General features: G+C 49.5%; 3 protein-coding genes across 6 annotated transcripts in view; 2 read left to right on the top strand and 1 right to left on the bottom strand.

The window, feature by feature from the left end:
- Positions 1-216, bottom strand: part of TBC1D16 (TBC1 domain family member 16) — a 48,342-nt gene extending 48,126 nt beyond the window's left edge. Inside the window, exon 1 of the mRNA XM_067308074.1 lies at positions 159-216. The gene's annotated coding sequence lies outside the window, so the exon portion shown is untranslated. The remainder of the gene's footprint in view (positions 1-158) is intronic.
- Positions 217-567: 351 nt separating this feature from the next.
- Positions 568-16,055, top strand: CCDC40 (coiled-coil domain 40 molecular ruler complex subunit). Of its 4 annotated transcripts, XM_067308468.1 has the most exons (20): positions 568-583; positions 839-970; positions 1,696-1,827; positions 2,229-2,400; positions 2,779-2,969; positions 3,489-3,572; positions 3,658-3,877; positions 4,752-4,909; positions 5,781-5,903; positions 6,932-7,053; positions 7,794-8,037; positions 8,146-8,328; positions 9,556-9,801; positions 10,582-10,795; positions 11,336-11,505; positions 11,886-11,977; positions 12,703-12,823; positions 13,518-13,706; positions 14,530-14,688; positions 15,627-16,055. In XM_067308468.1, the coding sequence occupies exons 1-20, from the start codon at positions 572-574 to the stop codon at positions 15,873-15,875; spliced, it is 3,213 nt and encodes a 1,070-aa protein (XP_067164569.1). In that variant the 5' UTR covers positions 568-571; the 3' UTR covers positions 15,876-16,055. The 4 variants fall into 4 exon arrangements, 3 of the variants coding, with proteins under 3 accessions (XP_067164569.1, XP_067164571.1, XP_067164570.1); XR_010886088.1 differs by lacking the exon at positions 15,627-16,055 and having other exon boundaries at positions 13,518-13,772; positions 14,530-14,610; XM_067308470.1 differs by lacking the exon at positions 9,556-9,801.
- On the top strand, positions 15,913-27,426 carry GAA (alpha glucosidase). The gene is given in 21 exon segments (XM_067308641.1): positions 15,913-15,925; positions 16,072-16,244; positions 16,246-16,626; positions 16,704-16,849; positions 17,808-17,973; positions 18,455-18,551; positions 18,644-18,763; positions 19,138-19,256; positions 19,461-19,592; positions 20,375-20,485; positions 20,724-20,837; positions 20,975-21,059; positions 21,583-21,700; positions 22,548-22,681; positions 23,114-23,265; positions 23,767-23,915; positions 24,139-24,280; positions 24,582-24,680; positions 24,919-25,083; positions 25,956-26,108; positions 26,703-27,426. Coding segments are annotated over 21 exon segments (2,829 nt in total). The 3' UTR covers positions 26,763-27,426.
- The last annotated feature ends 134 nt before the right edge of the window (positions 27,427-27,560 follow it).

Below are 27,560 nucleotides of genomic sequence, written 5' to 3'. Positions count from 1 at the left end.
CACCGGGGAAGCCCCGGCGGCGGCCCCCGCGCCCGCTTCCGGGTCGACGAGGGGCTCGTGCGGCTGGCAAAGAGGGGACCCGTCCCCCCCCCCCCTCAACCCCCGGAGCTCGCGGTCCGCCACGGCCGGGCCCCGGCCGCGGCCCTCGGCGCCGTTACCTGCTGGCGCCGCCCGGCGGGGCTGTGGCGTGTGTCCGCCGCCGCGGAGCGTCTCCAGGTGCTCGGCGCTCCGCGCTCGGCCGCCCCGGAGGGAGCGCGGCGGCCCAGGGAAGGGCCCCGTGGGCACCGGCGGCTCGCCCCCGCCCCCACCCCGCCGGAAGCGGGGGGGGGGTGCGGCGGGGGGCGCCAGGCATGCCCCGCCGGGACGGCCCCGAGCCCGCGGCGGGCGGCCACGGCGCCGAGGTGCTGCGGCCCCCCCGCCGCGCTGGGACGGCGTCCCCCCCCCTCCCCCGCCGCGGACTGCAGTGGTGCGGTCCGACCCCCCCCACACACCCCGCGCCGCGGGCTGAGGTGGTAGGGCCCGCAGCCCCTCACGTGACCGGGTGTTGATGGCGTTGCCTGGCAACGGGAAGATGGCGGAGCGGGTGAGTGGCGGCCGCCGCGGCCCCGCGCCTCTCCCGCCGCCTGGCACCGCCCCGGCGGCGGCCGCTCCCGCTGCCCCTTCCCGCCGCGGGGTGTGTGTGTGTGGGGGGGAACGACCCTTCGGGGGCGGGCGTCGCGCTCCCTCTTTGCGCTTCGCCCTAAACCTCCTCCCCTGGCCGGCGCCGCGGCCGAGGTCTCCGTGCCGCGCTAACGTTTCCTGAGGAGCTCGGGCCGCGGTCATGGCGCTCTGATTGCAGGGGGAGAGCAGCCCCGCCGCCGCCGCCGCGGAGGAGGAGGAGGCCCCCGCTGCTCCAGCAGAGGGATCTGGGCTGCGACTCGGCTCCGATGAGCAGGATGTAATCGAAGGCCCGTCGCGTCTCGTCACGGAGGTGACTTTCTTTAAAATGTCCCTAGGGCGACGCATTCCGGTGTGCTCGTTGCAAATCCGTGTCCTCATGGAAGCGATTTAAATCGAAGAAACAAAACGAGCAAGCAGCTGTTGCAGTCTTATCCTGTATATAAAAGAAAAGGCCACTAGAAAGTGAACTTAGTTACAGTCCAGGTCCTCAGCAGACTCTTGTAGTGTGGCCTTTTCGCTCAGCTCTTACGTAGCACATTTCTGCTGTAGATACTTTAAGAAAGAAATTATTCCCATTTTATAAATACACATGCTCATGTTCTTTTTTGATGTTTGTTGGGGATAACAGCTTTTTCTCCAAAGACACATTGGTGCTGTACGCTATTTGAATTTGGTAACTGATGATATGGGATAAAAGAGTGTGTCTTTAAAAAGAAGGACAGAAAGATAGAAGAAAATAATTTGCTTGTAGGCAGTGCAAGCTGTTAGACCTTCTGTAAAAAAAATCCCTAAGGGCATTTTTTTTTTTTTTTTTAAATCTTAGAAACATGCAGTGTGTAGAATTCTTGTCAGGACCTTTACTATTGTAAATGCTAGCTGGAGCACCTTTTTGCAAATGGGATGATAATAAATTTATTTGCTGTGGTTGTGATAAAAACTAATTGTTACAATACTGTAGCAATAACATTAAACAGAGTACACTACCCATTATAGCGCTATCTATTTGTTCTGCTTTTTGCCTTTGTTGCATGCTAGACAGTACAGCCAGAGAATGAGAATGATAGTGAAGAAGAAGAGACTGTTCCTCTGAAGGACCAAGAAGAGACATTTCTCCCAGCAGAAAGAGTCGCCTTTGGGGCTGCAGAGCTGTCCATTGGTTCTGCAGAAGTGAGATGCTATAATAATATATATATAATCTTATTCACAAAATCCATGACCAGTATTTATAACTTTAAATTCTCTTGTTGCAGAAACAGTTTTATTGCTGCAAACACAAAAATGACCTGAGCTGGAATAGAGAGAAGCTAATTGGCTAAGCAAGAAGTATACAAAAGCTCTGACAAAATTGGAGAGGTTCCTCTGTTAACCTATATCTTTCTAAAGTTTCTCTCATCAGGAATTACACAGCCTTGCTTGTGTATCTGTGAGGTGATTTTAGAACAAGGCTGACTCTTGTTGATTCTTTGTCTATATTGTTCGTGTCTCATGGTGACAAAAATGAGCAGAGTTTTAGGAACAAATAAAGTCAGAGTGAAGACCTGTTTCATATGATGGATTTTGTGTTTCAGGAAAAATCTGCTGAGGCTTTCTCAGACAAAGTTGAAGTTGACAGTCATCCCCCTGAATTGGGTGACATGGAGCAGCCAATAACAGACAGAGGAAACCTTTTCCGTACGTCTTCAGGAGCTCTTACGCGGACATCGGCATTGTCAGTGCAGGTGGACAGTCATGCAGAATCAGGTATCAATCAGTTCCTTATTAGGTGGTATCAAGTATTGTGCTACTATCACACACAGTATCTAGTTTTCTCCTAGATCATTGTGAATCCAACTGGAGGCATAATACTATAAAATCTAAGCCTTACCATTAACTTCTGGAAGTGCTCAGAGCCATCCTTTAAATTCCTTACATTATAACTTTCCTCCTTATTGATATGGTAACTGTACTTTTATGATTTGTATTCTGAATGCTAATAACATTGTGAGATAATCTAGGCTGCCAAGGAAAGGAGGCTTTGTTTTGTATTTCCTTCCATCAGGACATCTGTTTATCTTGGCACATCCTCTAATACACAGAATTTCCTTTCTGTGACATCTCCCTTTTGGTTTTGGAGTGCAGGTGACATTGGAGAACCCATTTCCCTCTATTCGGAGGCTGCCTTTGAGGAATTCAGTCAGTATGCTAGTGAGCATGGTGGCCAAAGATGGCAACAGGAATGCCAACAACATGGAGCTGAGGAAATTGAAATAAGTGAAAGAAATGAGGAAGCAGCAGAAGAAACACAGCTGGTTGTCTTGGATCCAGAACATGTAAGAAAAGTCCCCAAATCTTGTCATTCTTTTTTGCCAACTTGTCATTTTTATTGGTAGCCACGTAAAACCTGGGAGATAAATTATAAGCAGTGACTTACCTGTAGGTTAAAAATAGCTTTTACAAAAGTACTAACTCCTGAAGAATATGTTTGCTCCCTCAGTATTAACCTCAGAGTTGCAGGTTGAGAAGTGAGCAACATAGGGGGCAAATCTGATAAGCTTTAGTACTCTTGAAAGAGAAGTACTTGCAACAACAGTAGGTGGATGGGTTCTCATATGTAGCTCTTCTGATATATTTATGACTGGCAAACATTCTCAGTGTTCATTTTCTGCTGTAAACAAATACACACTATGTAACTTTTCTCACTGGCTAGATTGATTATAGTTAGAATAGGAATCCAAGTCTTCATGGGAGAAAATACAATGTTTTATTTGATAGCAGGAGTAGCACTAAGGTTACTTCATAATTTATTTACATAAGTATGTTATAATTATCAATATCATACTTCTTTATAGCCTCTAATGAGAAGATTCCAGGCTGCCCTGAAGAATTACCTTACCAAGCAGATGGAAAAAGTGAATCTGGAGCTTCAGGAGCTGGTATAGAACTCTTTCTTTGACTTCCACGGCATCCTATCCCTGTCCAGGCTGATGTGAGATAACTGATTTCCTCTTGTGTTTGCAGAGGACAGCCACAAAGAAGGGCAAAGTACAGAGAGAAGAGCTTGGAGTGATTCTTTATGGAGTCCAGCAGCAGCTGGCCCACCTGCAGATGGAACTGGAGAAGAGCCGTGACCGCCATTCTCAAATAGCCACAGTGCGTCAGCAGCTAGAAGAGGAACTGGAGGGCCTCAGGCTTACTTACAAGAAAACATGTCAGAACACAGATGATGAGCGCAAGAAAGGTGACTGAAGCAGTCCTGGTAATATTTCCTGATTCTAGCCCATGTGGATGAATGGATTTGAATGCAAGACAGGCATTGGATTGAAGAATACAGTAAAATCCATCAGGAGTGATGCACTGATTGAAAAGAGTTTCATGGATGTGCCTGGTTGCCATGTAATTTCTACTGTTTCTAAGACCACATTGCTACTCTGTCCCTCTAAGAAGGTCTTTTGGACTAAGACTGTTCCTGGCAGGTAGTCTGTTCTGTGGCTTGGCAGTCAGCAGAGTTCACTTCCCATTACTCTGTTATGTTTGCCTGTGGTCTCTGTAAGGGTATATTGAGGTTATAAAGATTGTAGGTTGTTAACTAAAGAGGATCCAGGAGTATCAGAGCACCATCCATGTGGCAGCCTGTTCCAGTCAGAGAAATGAACTTAACTCAGGCTTTCTGTGGTGCAGGCATGTAGACAGGCGACAGGAAACCAGTTCTAATGGCGAGGATAGCTAAACATTAAAATAGATGCCTTGAGAGTTTTTGTGGGTTATTTAAAAAAAAGTAGAGAAGCCTTCATTATCTAATGGTCTGAGAAAGAGACAGTTCTGTTTTGGAGCAGAGGAAAGGGTTTGTGGCCTCTTGAGGCCCTTTCTTTGATTTCCTGGAATTCTGTGTAATGGGAATGAAGAAATCATTTACTATGATTTTTAGCTTTGCTTATGGAGCTGTACCCCAAAGCTGATGTCAATTCTCACTTAAGGGAGGCCCATCTGATTTACCTGGTGTTTGTGGGGATTTTACTTTGTGTACTTCTTTATTTCCTTCTCTTTCATCTCTGTTTAAAGTATGTCCTACAAAAAAACTTTTCTGTAAATATCTTTTCCTCCTGCCTCTCTAGTTTCTGCCATGCAGACCCAGGTGGAAAACCTGGCGTTGCATCTCTTCTACATGCAGAATATGGACCAGGATATGCATCATAATATTTTACTGATGAAACAGTCAACAAAGAAGGCTGAAGCAGAGAAGGTCCAGGCTGAGGTGGAAAAGAAAAAACAGGTATCAAGCAAAAATGTGTTTGACCAAAAAAAGCTCTATTAGTGGTGAGGCCTGGAGGAGAAGCTGCTCTATCAGAAGGAAAGCCATAGTGACTGACTCAAGGAAGATGTGTGGGGATTTTTTTCTCAAATAATTGAAAAAACAGGGTTTTCTAAAAATGAGAAAAATATCCACTGGCAAGATAGTTGCATATGCTGCACAAAGCTTTTGATAAACCTTATTATAGTAAATCACTTTTGATGCAAGCAAAGCGTGGGTGGGTGGGGGACAGAAAGAGAGTTAGCAAAGAAGTATCGTAAACTCAAGCCTCAGGAACTATTCTGACTCACAGTGAGTTTCACGATGAATGAATCAAAAAATGAGCTACAGTCAACCAATGTGTGCTGCAGCTCCCTCTGCTGGCTTCATGGCTTGTTTCTGCAACAGAATAAATATTCTATGATTATTATTAATACAGAATCATATGCAAACAATTGCAGTAGAGTGGATTTAGATGTTTTTTAACAAAGCATTTAAAAACATTAATTATTATGATTCCCAGCTGCCAGAGAGGTGGCATAGTATAATCTATGCTGATAAAAATGAATGTTACTTCAGATCTGAAATATTAATTTACTAATGTAAATGGAATAATAAAAATCAGCAAAGGTGGTCACATTCTTTTGAAAATTGTCACTGCTGCATTCAGGACAATCATTCACCTTTGAATGGAAAAGGTTTAGCAGGAACCAAATCTAATCTAGTTGCTGATTTAATCTTGCTTCTAGCCTATATGATTCTTGTTGAGTATAGGTTTTTTTTTTTTTTTTTTTTTTTTTTTTAAGATTAAGCTTGTAGTACTCATGCTGGACTGTTTGCTCTGACTTTTTAGGACCTTCTAGTGGACCGCTTAACAAGAAAAGCCTATGAACTACAGGAACAGGTTGCTCTGTTTGAAGCTCAGATTGTGGCCCAGGCAGAGGACACAAAAATAACTCGACAAGCAGTAAATGAGGTAGGAGGTGACTTTATTTTTCACTTCTAGTTAATATTGCACTCTGGAGGGACTGACCTCTTTGGTTTATGCTCATGTGGTATTTATAGTGTAGACTAGAGTCCTATAGTTCATTCCTGTTTACTGGAATGGAGGATTTCCCCCCACACAGCCCTTTGTCTTTAAGAATTGTCTGTAAATCATTTCCTCCCCCACTTTTCAGCATTTTGTCTTGGAGACCTATCACTTTTCTGTGCTCTAGTGTGAGAATAAGCCAGACATATATGATAGGGCAGATACTGTGAGTTAGCAGAAGAGAACTCTGCCTCCTCTCCAGCTTCTACCTAACATAATTTCTAACATTATCAAATTTCTTTCTGTGCATCATTGGAACATTATAGCCAGTATCACATTATAGCCAGTATCACACAGAAATGATATTTAGCTTGACATAGAACTAGCACAGCATAAATAATATTGTCATAACTCTATCATCATGCCGTCCCAGGTGCACTAAGGTAATCATGATTTAAATGTGCACAGTCTTCTGTGTTTTAATATTATATCAGTAACTTGGTATTTTGGGTGATGTTTTTTGCCAAAAGATAGCAATATGAGTTGCTACCAAGGACCAGAGACAGGGTGTGGTTTGTTTGTTTTTCTTTCCTTCTTTCTCTCCTCCCTCCTCTCTAATTTTGACCAGAAATGCCATCTGAAAATACCCTGTTTACTGTTGTTTCTGGAACTTTCATTTGTAACCATAATGTGACAAAAAAATGCAATGACATAAATTACGTTTTCAAACACACTGAAGTTGTTAGTGGGACTAGTAGAATGATTTATGCTAATGTATGTAGAAGAAAAATGATATTAAAAAAATACTAAAGAAAGAGCAGAAAAGCTTGAGAATGGAAAGCTAGTTCAGTTGAATCCTTTCCTGCCCAGCATATTAGGAACAGGAAAAAAAAAAGTATGGCATTGTTTCTCATTGTTTCTGGTTTCTTAGTCCAGTATAGATTCAGTCCATCTACAAATTCTCTCTTCCCCAGGCTAGTATGGAGGTACAGGCTATCAACATGGAGAAGAAGAGGCTGATGAACCACTGGAATAGTAGTTTGGCTGGAATGAGGCAAAGAGATGAGGCTTATGCTGCCATGCAAGACTTGCTGAGGTACAGTATCTGAGAGCAGTCCAAGGGAGGACCTCAAGTAATTTGGATGGGAGAGATTCTAAAAGGGACAGTATGTCTTCTATCAGGTTTGTTACTGTATGTGTAGAATATGTCAGACAAAATAAGTCTGCTACTCTGAAGCACATGGAAGATTAAAGGGAAAGGACCATGGTCCTTTGTTACTTTTTTCTTCATCCACAACACAACCCTCCCTCAAAAATCTGATTTTTTTGAAAGCTGCTAAGGGTTATTCTGCACATATTTTATTCTTTTAAAAAGTTCCTTCTACCTCTGCAACATCTCTCAGTCCAAAATGCTAGCCACCAGAAAGGATTTATCTATCACTTTCAGTTAGGATTTTGTGATGCCTTCAGAAATCTTCAGGAAAACCTTACTGTTGGTGCTAAAGGGAATGTTTATTTGGTCTGGAGTCTTAAAACTTGACTGATTCTATAAGGACAAACTATATGTTTTTATACAGTGGCATCCCGGTCAGAATGGGAAGGGGTAAGGAGAAAACAAAAGAAGAAATTAATTTTCCTGCATACATTTCCTTTTACATTTTAGCCTCTCCATCTATCTTCTGATAACTTTGTGCTGTCACGGTAGACTGGTCTTTATAAAGATCTTCCTCCTCATTCATTTGTTTCTGCAATAGCATATTTGAAAAGAGGAATTTGTATGTGTTCAGCGCACAGATCAATCCCTGTGATGATTTTTCATCCTCTTTGCCTCTTCAGCAAGTACAGACATGAGCTCAAGTCCCTAGAAATAGACATCTATGGCTGCAGAAAGTCGATCAGGAAGGAAGAGGAGAAGAACGAGATGCTCGTCACCATCCTGAGCCGTTCTCAGAACGATGCTAATATGACGAAGAAAATGATTGCCCAGTGCCTTTCAAGGCAGGAGGCCTTGAAGGTTGAATCTAACACCTATACCCGCATTCTCCATGAGACAGAGCAGGCCCTCAGTAGAACACAAATGGTAAGAAAAGTCATTTGGAAGAAGAATCCTTTTAAATAGGACATAGCTGTTTAATCCCCATCCCCAAACAGTGTTAGTGATCCTGTCTCTGTCTTCTCTGCCTCTTAGGATCAAGCTGCTCGTGTGAACGAGTTGCTATCCATCAGTAAGGATATAGAGAAAGGAATTGATACCAAAGAGCAAATGGAGAATGAGATCATGGCAAAGCTTCAGGATCAGATGATGTCCAGCAAAGCAGCAAAGTACTTTTCACAGCTGGCTGAAAAACTTCGTAAGAGAAAAATGGATCTGGTATGGTATCTTTTCCATTTGGGAGGGCCGAGAAAGGAAATAGGCTGCAATCACAGCCTAGAGCAGTGTTTCTCAAATGTGTTTTGTCATACGGCTGAAAACCAGAACCAGGACAATTACTGAAAGCTCTTCTAGGTTTGTGACTCCCATTAACTCTTCCAGTGATATTACTGCAGGAGGTGTATGCAAGAGATAGTTTGGCCAAAAAGTTGTGACAAATAGATTATTCTTTCTTTACTTAAAAAATGGGGCAGAATGATGAATCCTGGGAGTGTTTACTGTAAAGCATTACAAGCGCTTACTTACTGGAGAAAGATGGTTGAGGCACAATATCTCTATACTCCACCTTAAACTAACTTGCATCTCTATACTGCATCACAGAATGTGATGCGGGCATACTCTCAGTTTCTGAATAATGATTCCAATCAAAGGAACAGTCAAAACAAACCCACAGCTCTTTATGGCATAAGTTGCTCTCTTTGGGAGTGTATAACTGGTATAGATGAAAAAACTAGAAGATTCAGCATAGTATTTATCATATCGAGTTGTGTGGGCTGGTACTAACACATCATGCTCACGCCTCTCTGTATTTAACTTCAGTCTGCATGGGGTTTTGTAAAATAGGTGCCTATCTTAAGTGACTGGAAGACTGCCAGGGCTGGCTTTCACTATGAGAAAGGCCCCCCCTTTCCAACGGATACACAAACAAGTAGACCAGCTTCTGCATTTACTTTTATTAGTATCTGTCTTGCACAGTAGAATATGGTGCAGAGACTACTGACTTGGGAAAGATCAAATTATAACCTCTCACAGTGTGGTACAGATTGTGTAGAAGTAGCAGACAGGGTCTTGAAAGTTGTCTAATTGCAGTCATACTGCGCTTGAACAATAAGCCTAGCAGCTCTTCATGGCTGGGTGAGGTAGCACAGTTGTAATTAGGTCAGGGATGCTTTTGCCAGGTATGGCATAGAAGTTAAAATATGGACATGTCTTACCACTGTTAGCCAGGTAACTAGAGACATCTGGGTAGGGAAGATAATTCCAGAAGTGATGAGCACAGCCTTCTACTGGATTTGGTGATGTTTAGGCTCCTTGCTTACAGTTTGTAGCACAGACCTGTGAGTAGAATCTAAATCCTCTGATCCTGTCCTGTGATAACTTGGCATTACAGATCAATAGGTTGCTGTTGGCGATAATAATTTGTTTTCTGTCTGGTGATATTACTAGGAGCTGCATTTTTCCAAAGTTGAGAATGATACAGCCCAGGTAATTCTGAATGCAACTCATACTAACTGCAGGCTGACAATTCTCCAAAAAACACTTTCTGAGCTGGACAAGGAAATTAAAAATATCCACGACCTGATCAGCCGTAGTGAAAGTGAGATCACAAAGCGCAGTCACCTGATTGAGAACAAGCAAGGGGTCATCAACCTGTACAACAAGAGGTTGGAGATGATTCTTTCCCAGCTTGGGGTATGTACTTTACACTTCAGTCCCAAATTTGACTTTATCCTTTGTGGCGACCATAGATGTCATTGATGAAGGTAACTGTGCAAGTTTTGGACAGTTAAAAACTTTTCCAGGCATCAGCATTGTGATTTAAAAACTGCACTAAGTAGTGTAAACATTAACAGTTGTCAGTCGGTTCTTAATGCCTGTAAAGAGAAGCTAGCAATGGGGAATCATTGTGAAATGAGGGTGTACGTAGCAGTTTTCTGCAGGGAGTTGTCTACACCTGATAAAAATGTTGAATTATATCAATACTCTGGAAATAAAAGGGTTGACATTATAAAATCTGCAAAGATTGACAAAGGGAGGATGGAAGGGGTGGGGAATGACTTAAGTCATTGGATAGTTGCCCCCATTCAGATGATACCTAGATCTATCCTTAGCACTATGAACAGGAAAAGCTTTATGGATACCAACTTGCAAATGAATACTACAGCATACACTTCGCAAATTTTCAAATGTCCAGGTATATCTATTGTAAATGCTTAGGTGGCCATCTCATCGTAGAATCTGAGAACTTTACAGATTTATATTCCATTTATTCCTGTGAGGTCAGGTAGTTCTATTATTCCCATTCAACTCATGGCAAACTGAGGTAGAGAGTAGCTAAATGACAAAAAAATATATATATAATCAAATATTTAGCGGGCATCTTATTGGTTGAACTTGCCTTCTGCAATGATTCTATAAATAAGTGCTCCAGCAGTTTCTGTCTGATTAATTCCAAACCGCAACCTCTTATAGGGGCAAGAGTTGGGACCACTGGAAGTTGAGATCAACAGACTGACCAAGCAGATAGAAGAATGTAATTCTGAGGTGATGACACTACAGAAGTACTGGCTTAAGCTGCAGAAAGAGCTGGTCAAATTAACCCATGGACGGGAGGAGCAGCTAGCCTCCTTGGATATGCTAAAGAAGCAGATCACAATCATGCAGCAGAAAAAAGTGCGCACTGAAAGTAAGTCATTCCCTAACTTTTTCTGATAATGTTCATCAATGAATGGAGGAAAAAAAGGCAGCAAAGGCTTACAGACAGGTACTGTTAGACCCTTCACCAAAGAATGCCTTCTGTATTCCTATATATGTGTGAGCAATAATACCTATGGCCCCAGAAGTATACTCTGGGGCTAAGAGCCAGGCACTTGCTGCCATTTTGCATGTCATTATTCCCTATAATGATCTGATCTTGCTGTCTTTAACTCACACAGTCAAACCCTAAGTGATGATCTCATGTGTTACCCTTCTTAAATAAAGTCTGCAAGTAGTTGGTAGGTGACAGCACTTTCTGCAGCCAAAACCAACTCTCTCTCACAGCAGTCTATTTCCAAAATCTTTATTTGATTTTTTTGGGCTTATGGAAAGATGTTTTGGTGGGGTACATGGGACACAGCTGGCTCTGCATGCAGTGTTGCCTGGTCTAATTGCAGTCTGTCACTCCTTGGCTGTACTCAGTCCAGCATTCAAAGGAATTTTAAATCTTTCTTCTGTTCGCCTGTAGATGAAATTCAGCAGGAAACAAAAGAGCAGAAAGACATTGAACGTCACATGAGGAACATGTCGAATGACTTGATAAAGTTAAATATGTTGATCAACAAGAACAGCAACAGCTTTGAGGAGCTGCAATATGGCAACATTATCACAGAGAATGAATTTGTACGCTCTCTCAAGGTATGAAGGCTTGGCTTTTCATCTCCAGGGCACAGCCTCCCATCCTGCAGTCTGACTGGGCTTTCAAGAGTTCTGTGCAGCAGGTGGCCCAGAAGAAAACAGCTTTGTGGTACAAAATAATATGACCAGAGGGAGGTAGTTCTACTGTAGTTATATATAGTTATGCAGTCTATATAGTTATGCACAGAAAGGGCATCCAAGTTTGTTTCTTGCTTAAGGATGATGACTTTAATTACACAGGAGAAACAGGTTAGGTATACTGTTTGTGTGGGTATAAAGGCTGGCAACTGAAAAGGGTATGAAGATCAGAGGCAAACAGTGATCCTGTAACTCTTTCTCAGTCTGACAATACTGTGTTGATCTTTGCTTCCCAAATCCAGGCAGCAGAAAAAGAATCAATTGAGATGCAGGAGAAGCACAGTCAATTGACTGAGGAGAAGGAAAGACTCCTACACAGCTTGGTGGAAGCAGAGTAGGTACCAGAGAGATTCTTGCTTTATGCCACAGTCTTTGAACTCTTGTGTATGGGTCCGTATTGCCTTCCTTCTCCAATCACAGCAGCAAATGTGCTTCTGCCCTTCTTGGAGAAGTTGAAAGTAGTTTAACAAATTTTTGAAACACAGAAGCTGAGGGGTCCTTTAGCAGCATTCTAATTTTTTAGGCCACAGTAACTATATTTTGTGTGGTATTTTCCCTGTCCCTTCCTCCCCCCAGTTAAGCATCTAGAATTTCATGATTTCTTGTTTGATTTCTTTTCAGAGCAGCTGGGACCTCTAGCTGTCTTTGGAACCAGCAAGAACTGAGAGGATGTCGGCTTTAATGATTTCAGCATATTTATCTGTGCTGGATGTTGCCGAGATCTGTATGGGAAGCTGCACATGGCATCTCCTCTGCCAGTAACTCAGAGCAAATGCGCTGTCCTGGGCAATTAATTGGGGGCTGTCAGCCCCCTGTCAGTCTGGGCTTGCTTGTTTTTACACTCACCATGCGCTTTCTAAATTGCAGAGCTTCCTGTCTGACTTCACACTGAGGGTGTTGCTGCCTTATGATATGTCTCATATGCAAACTTTACGTTTCTGCTGAACCATTCAACTTTGTGTTCAGAATCGGCTTCTGGAGTGTGGAGCCACTGATGAACAAATAGCACATCTTCCCTGTTGTTTACAAAGGCACTCCTTTCCCTTTCTGTCATTGAAGGCATCAAATCATGCTGTGGGAGAAGAAGATCCAGCTGGCCAAAGAGATGCGTTCAGCAGTGGATTCTGAGACAGGACAAGGCGAAATCCGAGCCATGAGAACAGAGATTCATAGGATGCAAGTAAGCTATTGGAAAAGAGGACTGAAGAGGAGGAGTTGCATGCAACTTATTCAGCTTCAATGGAATTGCTGAAACATAAGGCAGGAAAAAAAAAACAGTCTGGAGAAGTAGCATCTTCAAGGCTATAGCAGTATCAGGAAAATCTCATCACCCTGCAGCTAGATTGAATTAAATATGTTCAGCATGAACGCACTTTATGCAATACTTGCACTAACTGTGTAATAGACTGCAGCAAAATTTAGACATATCTGAGAAAGAATTTTCTTTGAAATATGTCTATTACTTGATTCTGTGACTGCAATATATAAGCAAAGAAATATTGATTATTAAACACTACATCACGTTAATCACTAGTTAGAAGCCATCTATCTTCTGGCAAAGAAACTCTTCCCTTTCATTCTCAAGATATTTCTGCTTTTCTGCTTTTGCTATTGCAAATGAGTTCCAATGAAACTTTTTGAAGATTACTTCAGACAAGTTGTTACAGAGTTGGTAACTAATTTAGCTCTCTGCCTTCCAGATCCACACTGTGCAAACTAGGTTTGAATTTAAAACAAATTTGGCTTGCCAAGGCTCATGTGTCACATATACCTGGTTTATGTTGATGGGATGTGCTATATGGAAGAATTTAATTAGGTGCCTTTTGTAACCATTTGGTATTTTCAGCCTTCTTTTATATCTTGACAAATGGCAGGTCCGTTATGGCCAGCTGATGAAGCAGCAGGAGAAAATGATTCGTGATATGGAGGCATCTGTTTCTCGTAGAGAGACCATAGCAATTCGTGGAGAAGGTCAGAACAAAATGGATAAGAAGCATATCACCAAGAGCGACTTTCACCGCAAGAAACAGGAGCTGAGAAAGAAGATCAGTGAAACACAGAAGGTGAGCAAGTAAAGCACAGCTGCAAGAATTCACTTAGCCTGCATTTGCCTTGAAATTAGGAAAATGGTGAGTTTCTCCATTATCGTCACTGCATCATGATCTGCTGTTAGGGTATACAAGGAAGAGGTGGTGCTGTATTTACTTGAGCCAAGATTTCCCCCTGGTGGCATGGAAAGTACTAAGGACACGGCTACATGGAGCCAATTCTTATCATGAGACTCATGTATGCCCCCAAGATCCTGTAATATTCCGGATGTAGCTTTGAAAATCCTTTGCTTTCTCTTAGGACTGAATTGCCAGCCATGTACCTGAATAAATAGCCTCTGTTTCAGGATTAAATGGGACTTTCTGAGCTCCCACACACTACTTATTTTCTCAGTTATCTTTCTTAGGCTGAGTCCCTAAGGGAACCAAGTTTATGCATGTGTGTGTTAGCAGGTGTACCTCCCCGGCAATTTAAACCCCTTTGGATTGGGGCTGTGTGGTTCTGCCATGCATTTCCACCCCTTCCTTTGTCATGGCACAGATATTTGTGTGACAGTGTGGTGAGCTAGATCAGGGAACTGATCCAGCGAAGGGAGTGATCAGCTACAAGATCAGCTCCTCTTCACCTCACTGTAAAGCCAAGTACAGCAATGTACGCTTAACACAGACACACTAGATGTCAATACACAGAACCGGCACCTTTGCAGGTATAGCCTTGCATGGTGAGCAAAGTCTTTAGAAACTCATTTAAAAAAAAAAAAAGTTCTCAAAAGATAGCTGGGGATGCAGTTGAATTAAAGAACCAGAATCTGCTATTTCCTTCTCTTTCAATTACTAGAATGCTCAAGACTGCAACAAAACTATCATGGAGCTGGAGAGCACCCAAACATCCCTTAGTGCCACCTGCTTGAAAAAGCAGCAGGAAGTTTGCACACTGCAGGCTGAGTCTGATGGCCTTGATTCAGACATAGAATGTCTTCAGGAAAAGAAACGATGGGTGAGCATGCTGTTCCCTTGCAGCACACGAGCAAATAGTATCTGCTACTTTCTTGTGTTGCTGGCTCCCCTAATCTCCTTGTCTCATTACCACTGAGAACTGGGCGTGCTTGGCATGTAATTTTAGCAACGCATTAGTTTTTTTCCAAGAACTGACAATGATTTGAGTATTCAGCCCAAACAGAACTGCTGCATAGCTTAATAATAAAGAATGTTAATAGATACTTAGATTAAATTTAGTCTATAAATAGTTCACAGGAGAACTCCTGGCAAGTTAACATCGGCTGTCTTTGCAGAGTTCATGCTTTTCTGCATGAATGATGAACTGACAGCAAATTTATCTGAATGTTTACTTTTTTTCCCCACTTACATTCCTCACACCTTTTTCTTGAGACTCCATGCTTAACATTCAAGGCCCTTGCTCTCTGAAGGTCCCCAAAGCCTGAGCACTTGAACCATTTTGAGGGCTCATAATGGCCTTGAATTGATGCCATGTTCACGCTCTTAGTGAGGCAGCATTCAGCTGGAAACATCAGCCTGAAGGACATCTTTTGTACCTTTGAAAATTTCAAGTAACAGTTATCTTTTGTGAAGGCCAGCTGGCTACTGTGAAGACATTGCAAATTGGAGAGCCAGTTCAAGGTCTTGAATGACTTCCTATGAAATTTTAAGTTGGTAAAACTCTGTCCTGGCAAGGTTTGCCTTGTAGAATTCCATAAATCAGAGTAGTACCATGCATACATGTGACTGTATATCTACAGCACTCAAGCTGGGGATGCTGTTTGGCTGTTATAATGGGATTTCATAAAACTATCCCTCTAAAGAACCCATTCCATTTCAAAATATGATGGCCACAACATAAATCATATTCAGTTTTCTTATAGTTGCTTTCTACATGCAGTCTATTGCCAAAGCAAATTCCATTGTTTCTTCTTTTAGAATCTTTTGGAGATTGTGGCTTATCAAACACGCCAGAAGCACCTGCAGGCAGTAAAGGATGGGAAATACAGTCCACTGTGCCGCACTGAAGAAGCCTGGAGAAATGAGCAGCAGAAATTGCAGGCCCGGCTTCTCACCATTAATGTCATAGTCCACCAGATCCAGAAAGAGTATCCTCAGCACCAAAGGGCTCTCCAGTGGCTCGGCCAGCGTTTGGAGTCCAGGCTAGGATCACAGGAAGCACAGTAGACAGTGGGAGCCAGATATGAATAAAATACGTGTTAGAATGCTTCAGATAAGTGTAACCCCACCTCCCTTGCTCTTCTCGATGTTGCGGGCTTTGTAAGTAAAACAGATATATCTATTTAAATTTAAATAACGTGCAAGTCTTCCTTAACGACCTCCGAGGGGAGGGGTCTTTTCCCCGTCTCGCTTCCCCTTGCAGCTCGGGGTTGGTGGCGAGCCCTGCTCGGGCTCCGGGCGCGGCGGGGGCGGCCCCGACGGCGGCGGCGGCGGCATCACGTGCTCGGCCGGTCCCGCCCGCCGCCGCCGCCGCCGCCGCCGCCGCTGCTCCTGCTGGGAGGCGGCGCGGGCCATGGCGGGGCCGCGGGCCCCGGAGGCCGCCGCAGCCGCCGCGCTGCTGGCGCTGTTCGCCGCCGCCGCCGCCGGGGCGCGCAGCCCCGGGGCCGCCCGCTGCGAGGTGGCCCCGGGCGACCGCTTCGACTGCGGCGCCGAGCGGCTGCTGTCGCGGGCGGGCTGCGAGGCGCGGGGCTGCTGCTACGCGCCCGTCGGCCCCGGGCGACCCACCGGCGGCGGCGGCGGCCCGCCCTGGTGCTTCTTCCCCCGCGGCTACCGCAGCTACCGCGCCGAGAACCTGACGGCCACCGCGGGCGGCTACGCGGCCTTGCTGCGCCGCTGCGCCGCCACCTTCCTGCCCGGGGACGTGGGCACCCTGCGGCTCGACGTGGCGCTGGAGACCCGCAGCCGCCTGCGCTTCACGGTGCGCCCCGGCCCCCCCGGCCGCGGCCCCCGGCCCCCCGGGCCTGCCTGACCCCGCTCTCCCCCCTCCCCCGGCAGCTCCGCGACCCGGCCCGCCAGCGCTACGAGGTGCCGCTGGACACGCCGCCGGCGGGCGCCCGCGCCGCCTCCACGCTCTACGGGCTGCAGTTCAACGAGGACCCCTTCGGCCTCGTCGTCTACAGGGAGTCCACGGGGAAGGTGCTGTAAGTGCCCTGCTGCGGCTGGCGGTCCTTCCGACCCCCTTCCCCGAGCCTCGGCCCGCTGCCGGGAGCTCTCCTTGCTGCCCAGCCGACAGCGCTCCTTCCGAGGGTCTCCGCTCCCTTGCTTCGTGCTGTGCTGTCCCAGCTGCTCGGGTTTGCTCTGCCCTGGCTGTGCCCCCTGCAAGAAGGGGCCAGCACTAGCCACCTGTGGCGGATGAATGGCACGGACTCAGGAGGGTTTGCGTCCTGAGACATTTATTGTTTATTTCTGAGCATATTTAAAAAGTTAGCTGCTTCAGTGGTTTCACAGACACTCTTTGCTAGGCCAATCATCGTGCAGATTATGTCACAGGTAGCCAACCATTACACCGATCACGCACGCAGCGGTCGTGCCTTGTAGCTTGCTACTTGTTTAGGAAAGCTGTCTTGCCCTTAACCTTGGTTCCCACTGGCTTCTGCTAGTTTATCTGTACTTTCTCAGGATGCATCATTCCCAGCTGCACCAGTGTCCTTGGGTACGTTTGTCTGAGGCTCCTGTTGCTTGCTACTTGCAACTTTCCACCAGTTTAACCCTGTCATGACCCTCCACAGCCACCCGCCTCTTCTCGACTCCTGCGCCATGGGGGAGCTGCTCCAAAGGGATTTTGTCTGGAATCGGGACCTGGCACAGGTCGCAGCAATGCCTGGGCCTGTATGCTGGGAGCAGGGGCAGCAGGCAGCTGCTGTGAGTTTTTGGCTTTGTTCTTACCTAAACCTGCAATTCAGTGTCTCACTGAAGAGGGAAGCAGTGCTCCTAGAGCTCAGCCGAAACCTATCTTTTGTGCTGTGACTAAGGCACCTGGATACGATCATTTGTGATGCTTCCCAGAGCCGTGGTTCTCCTGCTGAGCCGCTCTTCCCTCCCCGCCACACTTGGCGCTGCCAAGGCTGTTTGCTGGGAGTCTCTGTTTCTCTTTGGCAGGTTGAACACGACCGTGGCACCCCTGTTCTTCGCAGACCAGTTCCTGCAGATCTCCACTTCCTTGCCGTCTCATTTCATTACTGGGCTGGGAGAGCATCTGACATCCCTCATCCTTGACACGGCATGGACCAAAATCACCCTGTGGAATCGGGACATGGCACCCGTGGTATGCAGCAAGGCTGAGAAAAAGGGAAATAACTGTACTTGGGGGAGGGGCCCTGAGTTCCGTTCTGTTTCTTTACTTCCTTCCTGTCCAAGGCTGAGAAAATATATGTACATGTTTATTAAGCTTTGGGACCTGTCCTTGTGTAGACCCAGCAGAGCATTCGGTCTCAGCCCAGGGCAGGCCTCTGGGACCATCATCCCAAGACTTGGGGTTCGGCACCCTTGGGTTCCACGCTGTGCTGCTCAGGAGCTGCTTTCTCCCAGTACGAGGGTACCTGGGCCAATAGTCTGGGGTTTTTGTTTGGGGGAGAGCTCTGCTGATTCAGGCGGTGTTTGGACGGTAAGCCCTAGGTTTGCATCCCGAGCCGTCCTGGTATTTCTGGCAGTATGCTAGGGGCTGGCACGTGCGTTATGGCCAGCAGGCATTAGGTGGGTGCTGTGCCGCTTCTGCGGAGCGTTGCTGGCATTGCGCTGTACTCCAGCCCCAGGTCAATCTCTACGGCTCCCACCCCTTCTACCTGGTGATGGAGGACGGAGGCTTGGCCCACGGAGTCTTTCTGCTGAACAGCAATGCCATGGGTGAGTCCTGCAGAAGCGCTGGCGCTGGGGTGGGAGGATGGCCCGAGTCTCTCTTCTCATCCTGCTGTTCTCGTGCTGGTGCTTCCCCCCAGACGTGGTGCTTCAGCCCAGTCCAGCCTTGACTTGGCGAACGACGGGTGGGATTCTGGATTTCTATGTCTTCCTGGGCCCGGACCCCAAGAGCGTCGTGCGGCAGTACCTGGATGTTGTTGGTAGGGGCCTGAACTACTGGGCTCTGTGGGCTGGGAGGGGGCACAAGCATTCCTGGGTCAGCTTTGCCTCGGAGACCAGATGTCGTTGGGAGTGAACTGACAGTATCTGTCCTCTGTGCAGTCCTTCAAGGGCGAACGGCTTTGCAGGTCACTCTTTTGCTTGGCCCGTCAGATGTACTGCCCATGTTGTGGTGCCCGGGGGGGCTAGGAAGAAAGCAAATGTTATCCCTCTCCCGGAGACCCCTCTGTCCCCTTCCTCCTGCTGCAGGAGGGGAGGTGCCTTGGCTGCCGTGGCAGAGAGAGGCTGCAGGGCGAGTTCGATGCTTCGCGGTCTCTCTGCTGGTTTTGCTAACCCTCTCCCTCCTGATTTTCAGGGTACCCCTTCATGCCCCCCTACTGGGGCCTGGGATTCCACCTCTGCCGCTGGGGCTACTCCTCCACTGCTATTACCCGGGAGGTTGTGATCAACATGACAGCAGCCCGGTTCCCCTTGGTAGGTCTCAGCTGCTGTCCGGGGAAGTGTCTAGAGTCGGGATGAGCAGTTATGGAGCCAGTAAAGCCTCTCCCCAAAATCAGCCATGCAGAGGCTAACCGGAGAGCATCGGCGGGGTGGGGTTACCTGCTGTGGTTTGTGGGATACAGCTGTGTGCAGGCAAGGCCTGGTCCTTCCATAACATGGCAGTCTTGGCCTCTGTAGGACGTGCAGTGGAATGACTTGGATTACATGGATGCCAAGAGAGATTTCACATTCAACAAGAAAACTTTCAAGGACTATCCGGACATGGTGCGGGACTTTCACCAGAATGGCCTGAGATACATCATGATTGTGGTGAGTGACGCCCCTGGCTTCACCCTACTTCTCCTGCGCAGATGGGCTCTGGCCTGTTGTGCAAAGGGCTGGGAAACAAAAGGGCTGTAGCAAGCCAGGATTTGGCTGCAGTCTCTTGATCTGGCTACCCACCAGCCTGCCACATGCATAAATGAGTAAATGCTGTCCAAGAACAACAACAGAGCTTCCTCAGTAGCTCACACGTAGTTCCAGGTGTCCCTGACATCCCAGCCCCTTCCCTCCCTGCTGACTGGGGCTGAAGGTCGGTGTCGCTGCTTGTTCAGTGGAAGTCACTGCCTTCCTTGAGGTGTCCTTAAGGTGTCTGGTGGAGTTTGGCAATAGCTGCCTTTGGCCTGGTCAGAGCCCAGGTCTAAAGGCAGAATTAGCAGTCACAGACTGGGGACAGGAGGCTGCAGGAAGCAATTCATGTGTCTGAAGCAGGGAGCATGTTCTCAGTCTGGAAAACCACTGATACAGCATTTGCCTGTGAACTGTGCATCACCTGGATCCTCAGCTTCCCCAGGAGGAGTAAAAACCTTAGAAACGCCTTCTTCAGCAGCCACTGCACCAGTGCGTGCTGCTTCCTCAGGCTCTTTGTCCTTTGCTCACCAAGAGTTTTGCAGAATTTCTTGCAGAAGTTATTGTTGGATGCAACCCTGTACACTGGTGCTGGGAGAGTGGGCAGAGTGCAGATGAGAGCCTTGTATTTCTCTTTCATGTGCTTGGAGAGCAAGAAGCTGTTCCCTGTTCACTGTTGGAGTCACTACTTTGTGCTCTGTTAGGATCCAGGGATCAGCAGCTCTGGGCCTCCTGGCACCTACAAACCCTATGATGATGGACTGAAGCGAGGGGTATTCATCCAAAATGCCACTGGGCAGCCCCTGATCGGGAAGGTATGTGCTGGGATTTAACAAAGCTTGTGGGGATTAAGTGCCCCATGTTCTGCTGGTTCTTCAGCAGTCGTGAGATGGAGTTGGGAGAGCTGCTGAGCACAGCAGCTCTGAGTGATGGGGGAAAGCACCCATGAGACGGCCATGTTGAAAAAACAGGCAATTTAAACATGGGCATGTGGGATGCAGTGGGGATGGGGATGGTGGGGCTCTGCCCATTGCTGCTTTCTTCCTCCTCCAGGTGTGGCCAGGCCCAACAGCCTACCCAGACTTTACCAACCCAGAGACACGCGAGTGGTGGTATGACATGGTGAAGGAGTTCCATGACCAAGTGCCCTTTGATGGCATGTGGATTGTAAGTGGCTTTTCCCTCTCCTGAGGCCCAGTGGGTGCCAGGAGCCCTGGCAGAGCCGCTGGGTGCACTTCCCTGTCTCATTCCCTATGCATCTGCTATGTCCTGGTCCAGAAACAAAAAATCTCTTCTCTCTTCAGGACATGAATGAGCCATCGAACTTTGTGGAGGGCTCTCAGGACGGCTGCCCAAGCAACAACCTGGAGGACCCACCCTATGTACCAGGTGAGGAAAGCAGGTACTGGCCCTTGTCTGGGGGAGAAGAGAGCACCAGGAGGATCAGGGGAGTGAGGCTCTCTGGTGCCAGACATGCAGGGACCCTGGGAAAGGTCAGCCTCAAGCCATCTCTCAGTGCTGTCGGGCACGTGGATGCTGTAGGTGCAGGCTTTGGACGTGGAAGAGCAGGCAGGGAACCAGAGCTGGGTGCGATGAATGAACCAAAATGCTGATTCTGGTTCTCTGGGAGGTCTCGCTCCTGCATGACTGCTGAGTGCTCTCTGCAGTTGGAGAGCAGATGCATTGGATGCGGTGATTGCAAAGGCATTACTTTCCTTAGGGGGTACTGTGCTCTTCCACAGGAGAGTGAAGCATTCTTTGCTTCTGGCACCCTGTGAGCCTGTGCCAGCCCTGACCGCTGAGGAAGGTAGCTGTGGGCACTGAACCCATCCCAGCAGTGTTGTCTTTGCAGGCCTAGTGCTGAGATGACCACTGCCCTGAGCTTGCTCTCACCATCTTCTCTTCCATGCAGGTGTGTTTGGGGGACGCCTTCAAGCAGGAACCATTTGTGCCTCTAGCCAGCAGTACCTGTCATCTCACTACAACCTCCACAGTCTGTACGGGCTGACAGAGGCCATTGCTTCCCATGAGTAAGTCTGAGACTCTTGTTGCAGCTCCTCCAGGGCAAGTGCCCCCTCCTACAGGAGACTGGCTCTCCCGGTCCCAGGAGCCTCAAGGAGCTGACACTCATCTACTCATTCTGAATTCTTGGGAAAGGAGGGAATGCTGAAAATGTCTGGTCAGGAGAGAGACATCTCCCTGCACTACTGCGTGGGCAGTTTGGGCACAGGGAAAGAGATTGAAAGAATAGGCAAAGGTTTGGTTTTTATAGCATAGTAGGCTTTTCCCTTCTGCCAAGTCCCCAGCCCTGAGAGGTGGCCAGAAGCATCCCCACTTGCCCTGGGACTGGTGCAGTCTGAACGGCCAGTGCTAGAAGGGGAACATGGTGCCTTGGTGCCTCATGCTGCACATTTCCAGACACTTGCTCCCTCTTGACTCTTGCTCCTTCAGGCCTGGAGGAAAACTCTCTCTCATGTGTGGGGTAGAAGCGCAGGTGTGGGCTTTCCTGTCAGGTATGAGGCTGTGGCCAGCCTGTGCTGCTTGCGGGATCCACTGGCCCTGGGCTGCTCTCTGCCTTCCTGGAGCTGTGCTGACTCCAGAGATGGCCAGAAAGACATGTGGGGAGCTCAGCTCCCCGGGGTGAATGGCCAGCAGTGGCATCTCCCATCTCCCATGGTGGGGATTCATGTATGTGGCTCTCCTGGGCTCCATGCCCCGGCATCACCTGCCCCACATATGAGATGGCAGTGGGTGTCTGCCTTGGTATGTGTCAGCTTTGCGCCATTGCCAGGAGTCACTGGCGCAGGGCAGCGCACAGGGCATTGGCTGCAGCCCAGGGACTTCTCTTGGTCAGACTGACCCGAATCGTCCCCGCAGTGCACTGGTGAGGGTCCGGGGGAAGCGCCCCTTCGTGATCTCACGATCCACGTTTGCTGGTCACGGGCGCTATGCTGGTCACTGGACGGGGGATGTCTGGAGCAACTGGGAGCAGCTGTACTACTCCATACCAGGTAGGCTCCTGGGGTTGCATCCCTCTGCTGTTTCCTCCCTGAAGGAAACTGCACCTTTCTAGAAGCTGGGAGACTTCTCCATGGCTTCTTTACCTCCTCACAGTCTCCCTGGGAGTCAGTCGGCTCTGAGTCCAGCAACCCTCACAACCTGCGAGGCCGTGGGATGGGATCTGTTCCCACCTGCTTTCCATGGGCCTGACACCTGCAGGGACTCCTGCTGGGGGAGATTTACCCCTTCTGGGCTTTCAAATCTGTGCCAGCATTGCCAGTGTCCTCGCTATGTCCCTGAGCTCAGTGCTGTGATACCTGGGGAGGGAGCTCCTGCCAGAGACAGGGCCTGGCCCTGTGCTCTGACGAGCTCTGGGGCCTGGCAGCATGTTTCTGCGCCCCAAACACTGCACAGCCCTGATCCCATCTGTGTCCCCTCCACAGAGGTGCTGCTCTTCAATCTCTTTGGGGTGCCGCTGGTTGGGGCGGACATCTGTGGTTTTGTGAGTGACACGACCGAGGAGCTGTGCGTGCGCTGGACCCAGCTGGGCGCCTTCTACCCCTTCATGAGGAATCACAATGATCACGGCAACCGGGTGAGCGTGGGCAGGCACCAGCCACAGGGCAGGGAGTGCTCACCCTGCCAAGGAGGGTCTCAGCCAGCCAAGTCCTTCCTGCTCACCCTGCTGGAGGCTCTTGCGGGAGGCTGCAGCGGGGAGATTTGCAGAGGGGCAGTTTGGCGGAAGGGGCAAGAGTCAGTGAATTGGCGATGTGCGTGGCTAACGACCGGCCTGTCTGAATAGCCCCCGGGTCCGTGTCCTGCTCAGCGGCTGGTGTCAGGAGAGGAGCACATGAAAAGGCTGCTCTGACAAGTCAAACCCTGCCTGCTTTGATGCAGTCTGAGCGCCCCAGGGCCACGCTTGCTTGGGGCTGGGCTCGTGCATGCAGGATATGAGCTGAGCTGGGTCTCCCTGGGGCTGTTGCTGCCCTGCTGTGCAGGTCAAGTCCCTCTCATGTCCCCGAAAGACATGTTTCGCCATTCCTCCCATGTACTGCCTGCACCGTCCAAGCGTCTCACTTCAGCTTGTTCCCTGCAGCCTCAGGAGCCGTATGCCTTCAGCCCAGCTGCCCAGAACGCCATGAGGAAGGCCCTCTACCTCCGCTACTCCCTGCTCCCGTACCTCTACACCCTCTTCCACAAAGCTCATTCCACCGGGGAGACAGTGGCGCGGCCTCTCTTCCTTGAGTGAGTGCCCAGCTGGGCCCCCGGCCAGGAGCAGTGGTGGCTGAGCAAGGGGAGCGTCTCTGGGGATGGCAGGATGGGGCAGGGTGGTGTGTCCACGTGTGCGATCTTCTGCAGGCTGTGCAGAGCTGCAGGTCTGTGTAGTGGCTCAGTGGGAAGTAAGCACAGAGTGTCTTGCAGGGTAATGCCCTGGCATTACAATCCTGCTTTGTGGATCCTTCTCCAGGTTCCCAAAAGACCCCAACACCTGGACTGTGGACCACCAGCTCATGTGGGGTGCAGGGCTCCTCATCACACCAGTGCTTGAGGCAGGAAAGACCAAAGTCAGTGGCTACTTCCCAGCAGGAACCTGGTACAGCTTAGCTGGAGTAAGTGCTTCCTTACCCATCTGCTCCCGGCAGCACTGGGCTGCAGAGGTCTTGGGGAACAGCACTGATGCAGAAGCTCTGGGGCAGCAGTGGTTTCTCTTCTGGGCCATATGTGCATTCCTCCATCACATCTGTGGTATCAGACCCTGACCAAATTTTCCCAAGACTGTTAGTTATTTAGGGCTTTTGCCTCTTGTGGGGTTTCACTCATGGGAGTTTGAGAGCTGTGATGCCTGGCTGAGGTCTTTCTCAGACATGCTGGCCCCTAAGATACGTTCTTCCTCCTCCTGTTGCTATTTAGGACTCAACTATCCACAGCAAAGGCCAGTGGATCCTCTTACCAGCTCCCCTGGACACGATTAACGTGCATGTCCGAGCAGGACACATCCTGCCTCTGCAGGTGAGTTCCCTGGTGACATTTTGCAATCATGGCTGTTAAAACCATATATGTGCAAGAGGGCAGGACAGAGAGTGTATGAAGTAGTTGCCTGCAAACTGGACATTGCAGAACAAACTGTGAGCCTTCAGTTCTCAACCAGGGTTGGGAGAAAAGGTGTCCCAACATACATCATCAGCTCTCGAAGCGATTATTGCTGCATGGGTTGTCTGACCCCCTCCACCCTTGTCCACAACCCCAGGAACCTGCGTTTAGAACTGTCGAGTCCCGGAAGAAGGGGATGACGTTGACTGTGGCGCTGACAACAGATGGGTTTGCCAGGGGTGACCTGTTCTGGGACGATGGGGAGAGCTTGCAGACCTTTGAGAATGGGGACTACACACAGATCCTCTTCCTGGCGACACATGTGAGTGTGGGGAGGGGGCCTGGTGGCAGGAGGCTTCTGACAGGGTATTTCCTGCTCCGTGCAGGTCCCAGTTCCCCTGGGGCTTGGTTATTCATGGGGGGCACTGTGCCGTGGTGCAGCAAAGACATTCTGTAGCTGTCGCACCAAAATCACCGGGCTGAGCTCCGTCCTTGCAGGACATACGGGGAGCTGCAGTCCCTGCGGGCTGTGCTTCTCTTAGTGTGAGTTACAGCACTCTTCTTTGCAGCAGCAAGGTGCAGCTCTGACAGAACAAAAGAGCCCTTGCAGGGCCCGTAACTCCCAAAGAGCCCCTTAGCAGCAGGAGGGGGGTGAGGCTGCTCTCTTCTCACGCCCCGAGGGCTGCGGGTCAGAGTGGTCGCCTTGAAGAGGCGCCGTGCAGGAGTGGATGTTGCTCAGCCCTGTCGCTCCAGTAAATGGCTCCACGAGGTTTTAGTGACTGCGGATCACTTGTCCCATCCCACTGGCGCTATCTGTGCTCTGCAGACAGGCAGAGCACTGGTCTGGTGCAGCCCGGGCCAGGATGTGGTGGCTGAAAGCGTGGCGCGCTTCCAAAAGGTGCTGGTTGCGTGCGAGGTGGTGCAGGGCCTCCCTGTTCCCAGCCCTGCTCGTTCCCTCTGGGAGAGCCAGGCCGGCCCCTGTGGCAGCGCTGTCCTGGGCTCTGGGGCCAGGCTGCGGGACCGGGAACGCAGCCCTGCCCCTCGGGGGGACCCACTGTGCTGCTCCCACCCTGGTTCAGCAGGGTTTGCGCGCGGCCGAGCACAGGAGGGTGGCAGAGGGCTGCACGTAGCCACGGGGCTTGGAGGGCTGCGCGTAGCCCGGGGGATCGTAACAAGCTCCTCTCGCTGCTGCAGGGCGCCGTGCTCAGTGAGCTCTTGCGGGTAAACGGCCAGGTGGACGGGCTGCTGCTGAAGGCTGTGACCGTGCTGGGTGTCACAAGTCCTCCCCGGCAAGTCCTGGCCAACGGTGCCCTCGTGGATGACTTCTCCTATCGCAGCGACACCCAGGCAAGCGCGTTTGGCCTCATAGCTTCTTCTGAGCCTGCGGGAAAGGGGTGGCTTCGCTGGGCTGCCCGGGGAGGAGCACTGCCAGCCGGCTGCCAGGGCAGGCAGCTGGGAAGGGACCCTGATGGCTCAGCCGCGGGGTGGAAGGGTTTTGCCCCAGCGACTGGCACTGGAGCCACTTTGTTCCTGTCGAGGAGTAAAGGGCTGATCCAGCCCAGCTTCAGAACACTGCCCAGCGTGGGCTGAGTCGCCTGCCCTGGGGCCGGGGCCGCACTGGATTAGGCCGTGCAAGGGGGCAAGGGCTGGAAGATGAAGGACTGGGAGGAGGCGTGCTGATGGGGCCAGAGCACCCAAGCTCTGTGGAGGAGCAGTGACACGGTGCTGCTCTGGGGCTGTCTGCTGTGGGAAACCCTTCTCGGAGGGGTTTGGGTGACCAGCCCAGAGCTGCCACCAGTGGGAAGGGGCTCTGCGGGAGAGGTGCAGAGCTGCGTGGCTGCCCCAGGAAAGCCAGCGGCTGAGGGGTGCAGGTCCCCCGGCAAGCTCAGCTCTGTCCCCGCTGTTTCTCGCTGATGCTGATTCTTTCCTTCGCCTCCTCAGGTGCTGACTATCCCCGTGTCGCTGCCGATGTGGGAGCAGTTTGCCATCACTTGGTCCTGAGGCTGCCTGCCTGCCTCTGTATGTAGCACATCTCCACTGTATGCAGCAGCGTGGAGTGTTATGATACGGTTGCTCTCGTAGGCTGAATCTGGCCTTTTCTTTTTAAAAGCAGAACTGGATCCCCTCTTGCCCACAAAGCCTGGCTCTTGTCTTCGAGTCTGGTTTTGTTTCTTGCTAAAATGAGTTATATTTGAAATGCCTGGGCTCTTTACCAGATGTGCATCTGAGGGCTCGCAGAACCCCAGGGGATGGGGAACCCTGATTACTTACTTCCAAATAGGAAAAAAAACCTAAGTGCCTGCTGAGACAAGAAACCTGTTAATGTGCCAAAGTTGTTAACCTGTCGAGGGACTACAGGGCATCTCCCAGTTGTGTCTTTGGAACAGATACAAGCAAGAGGCTGAGCCTCTTTTGCATGCTGGGCTTATGTGTTTAGTGTCTGAGCTCAAGCTCTGGGCTTGGGAGGTGAATGCTGGGGAAACTGCGGTTTGGGAGCTGTAGAGCCTTCAGCCACCAGTGCTGGCAAGGGCTCGTGCTCCGATGACCAAGATGCGCTGGGACTCTCTGCGGCATTTCCCTTGCTGCTGTACCTGGGTGAAGCCTGGACCTGCGTCTCCAGCAAGGGCTGAGAAGGAAACATCTATCTGCACATGGGTGTTTGGGGGGGGGGTGGGGGTGGAAGTACTGTGAATAAAGAGTCGGTCTGTCTGTCCCGTTGGGCTTCATTTGCTCTGAGCGGTGTTGGGGTTCCTGCAGCCTGAGGAGCTGTGATATTTGTGATGTTCTCTGGTGGAGAGA

This window comes from Apteryx mantelli, chromosome 19, assembly GCF_036417845.1.
Source record: "Apteryx mantelli isolate bAptMan1 chromosome 19, bAptMan1.hap1, whole genome shotgun sequence".
In the NCBI taxonomy this organism is placed as follows: domain Eukaryota; kingdom Metazoa; phylum Chordata; class Aves; order Apterygiformes; family Apterygidae; genus Apteryx; species Apteryx mantelli.
This window is presented reverse-complemented; position numbering and strand designations above follow the sequence as displayed.

What these genes read in the sequence shown, in the direction of transcription:
- CCDC40 (XM_067308468.1), top strand. An exon ending in TGTCCATTGGTTCTGCAGAA is followed by an intron (nt 1,828 to 2,228) that starts GTGAGATGCTAT and finishes TTTGTGTTTCAG; the next exon opens with GAAAAATCTGCTGAGGCTTT. An exon ending in AGGTGGAAAAGAAAAAACAG is followed by an intron (nt 4,910 to 5,780) that starts GTATCAAGCAAA and finishes CTGACTTTTTAG; the next exon opens with GACCTTCTAGTGGACCGCTT.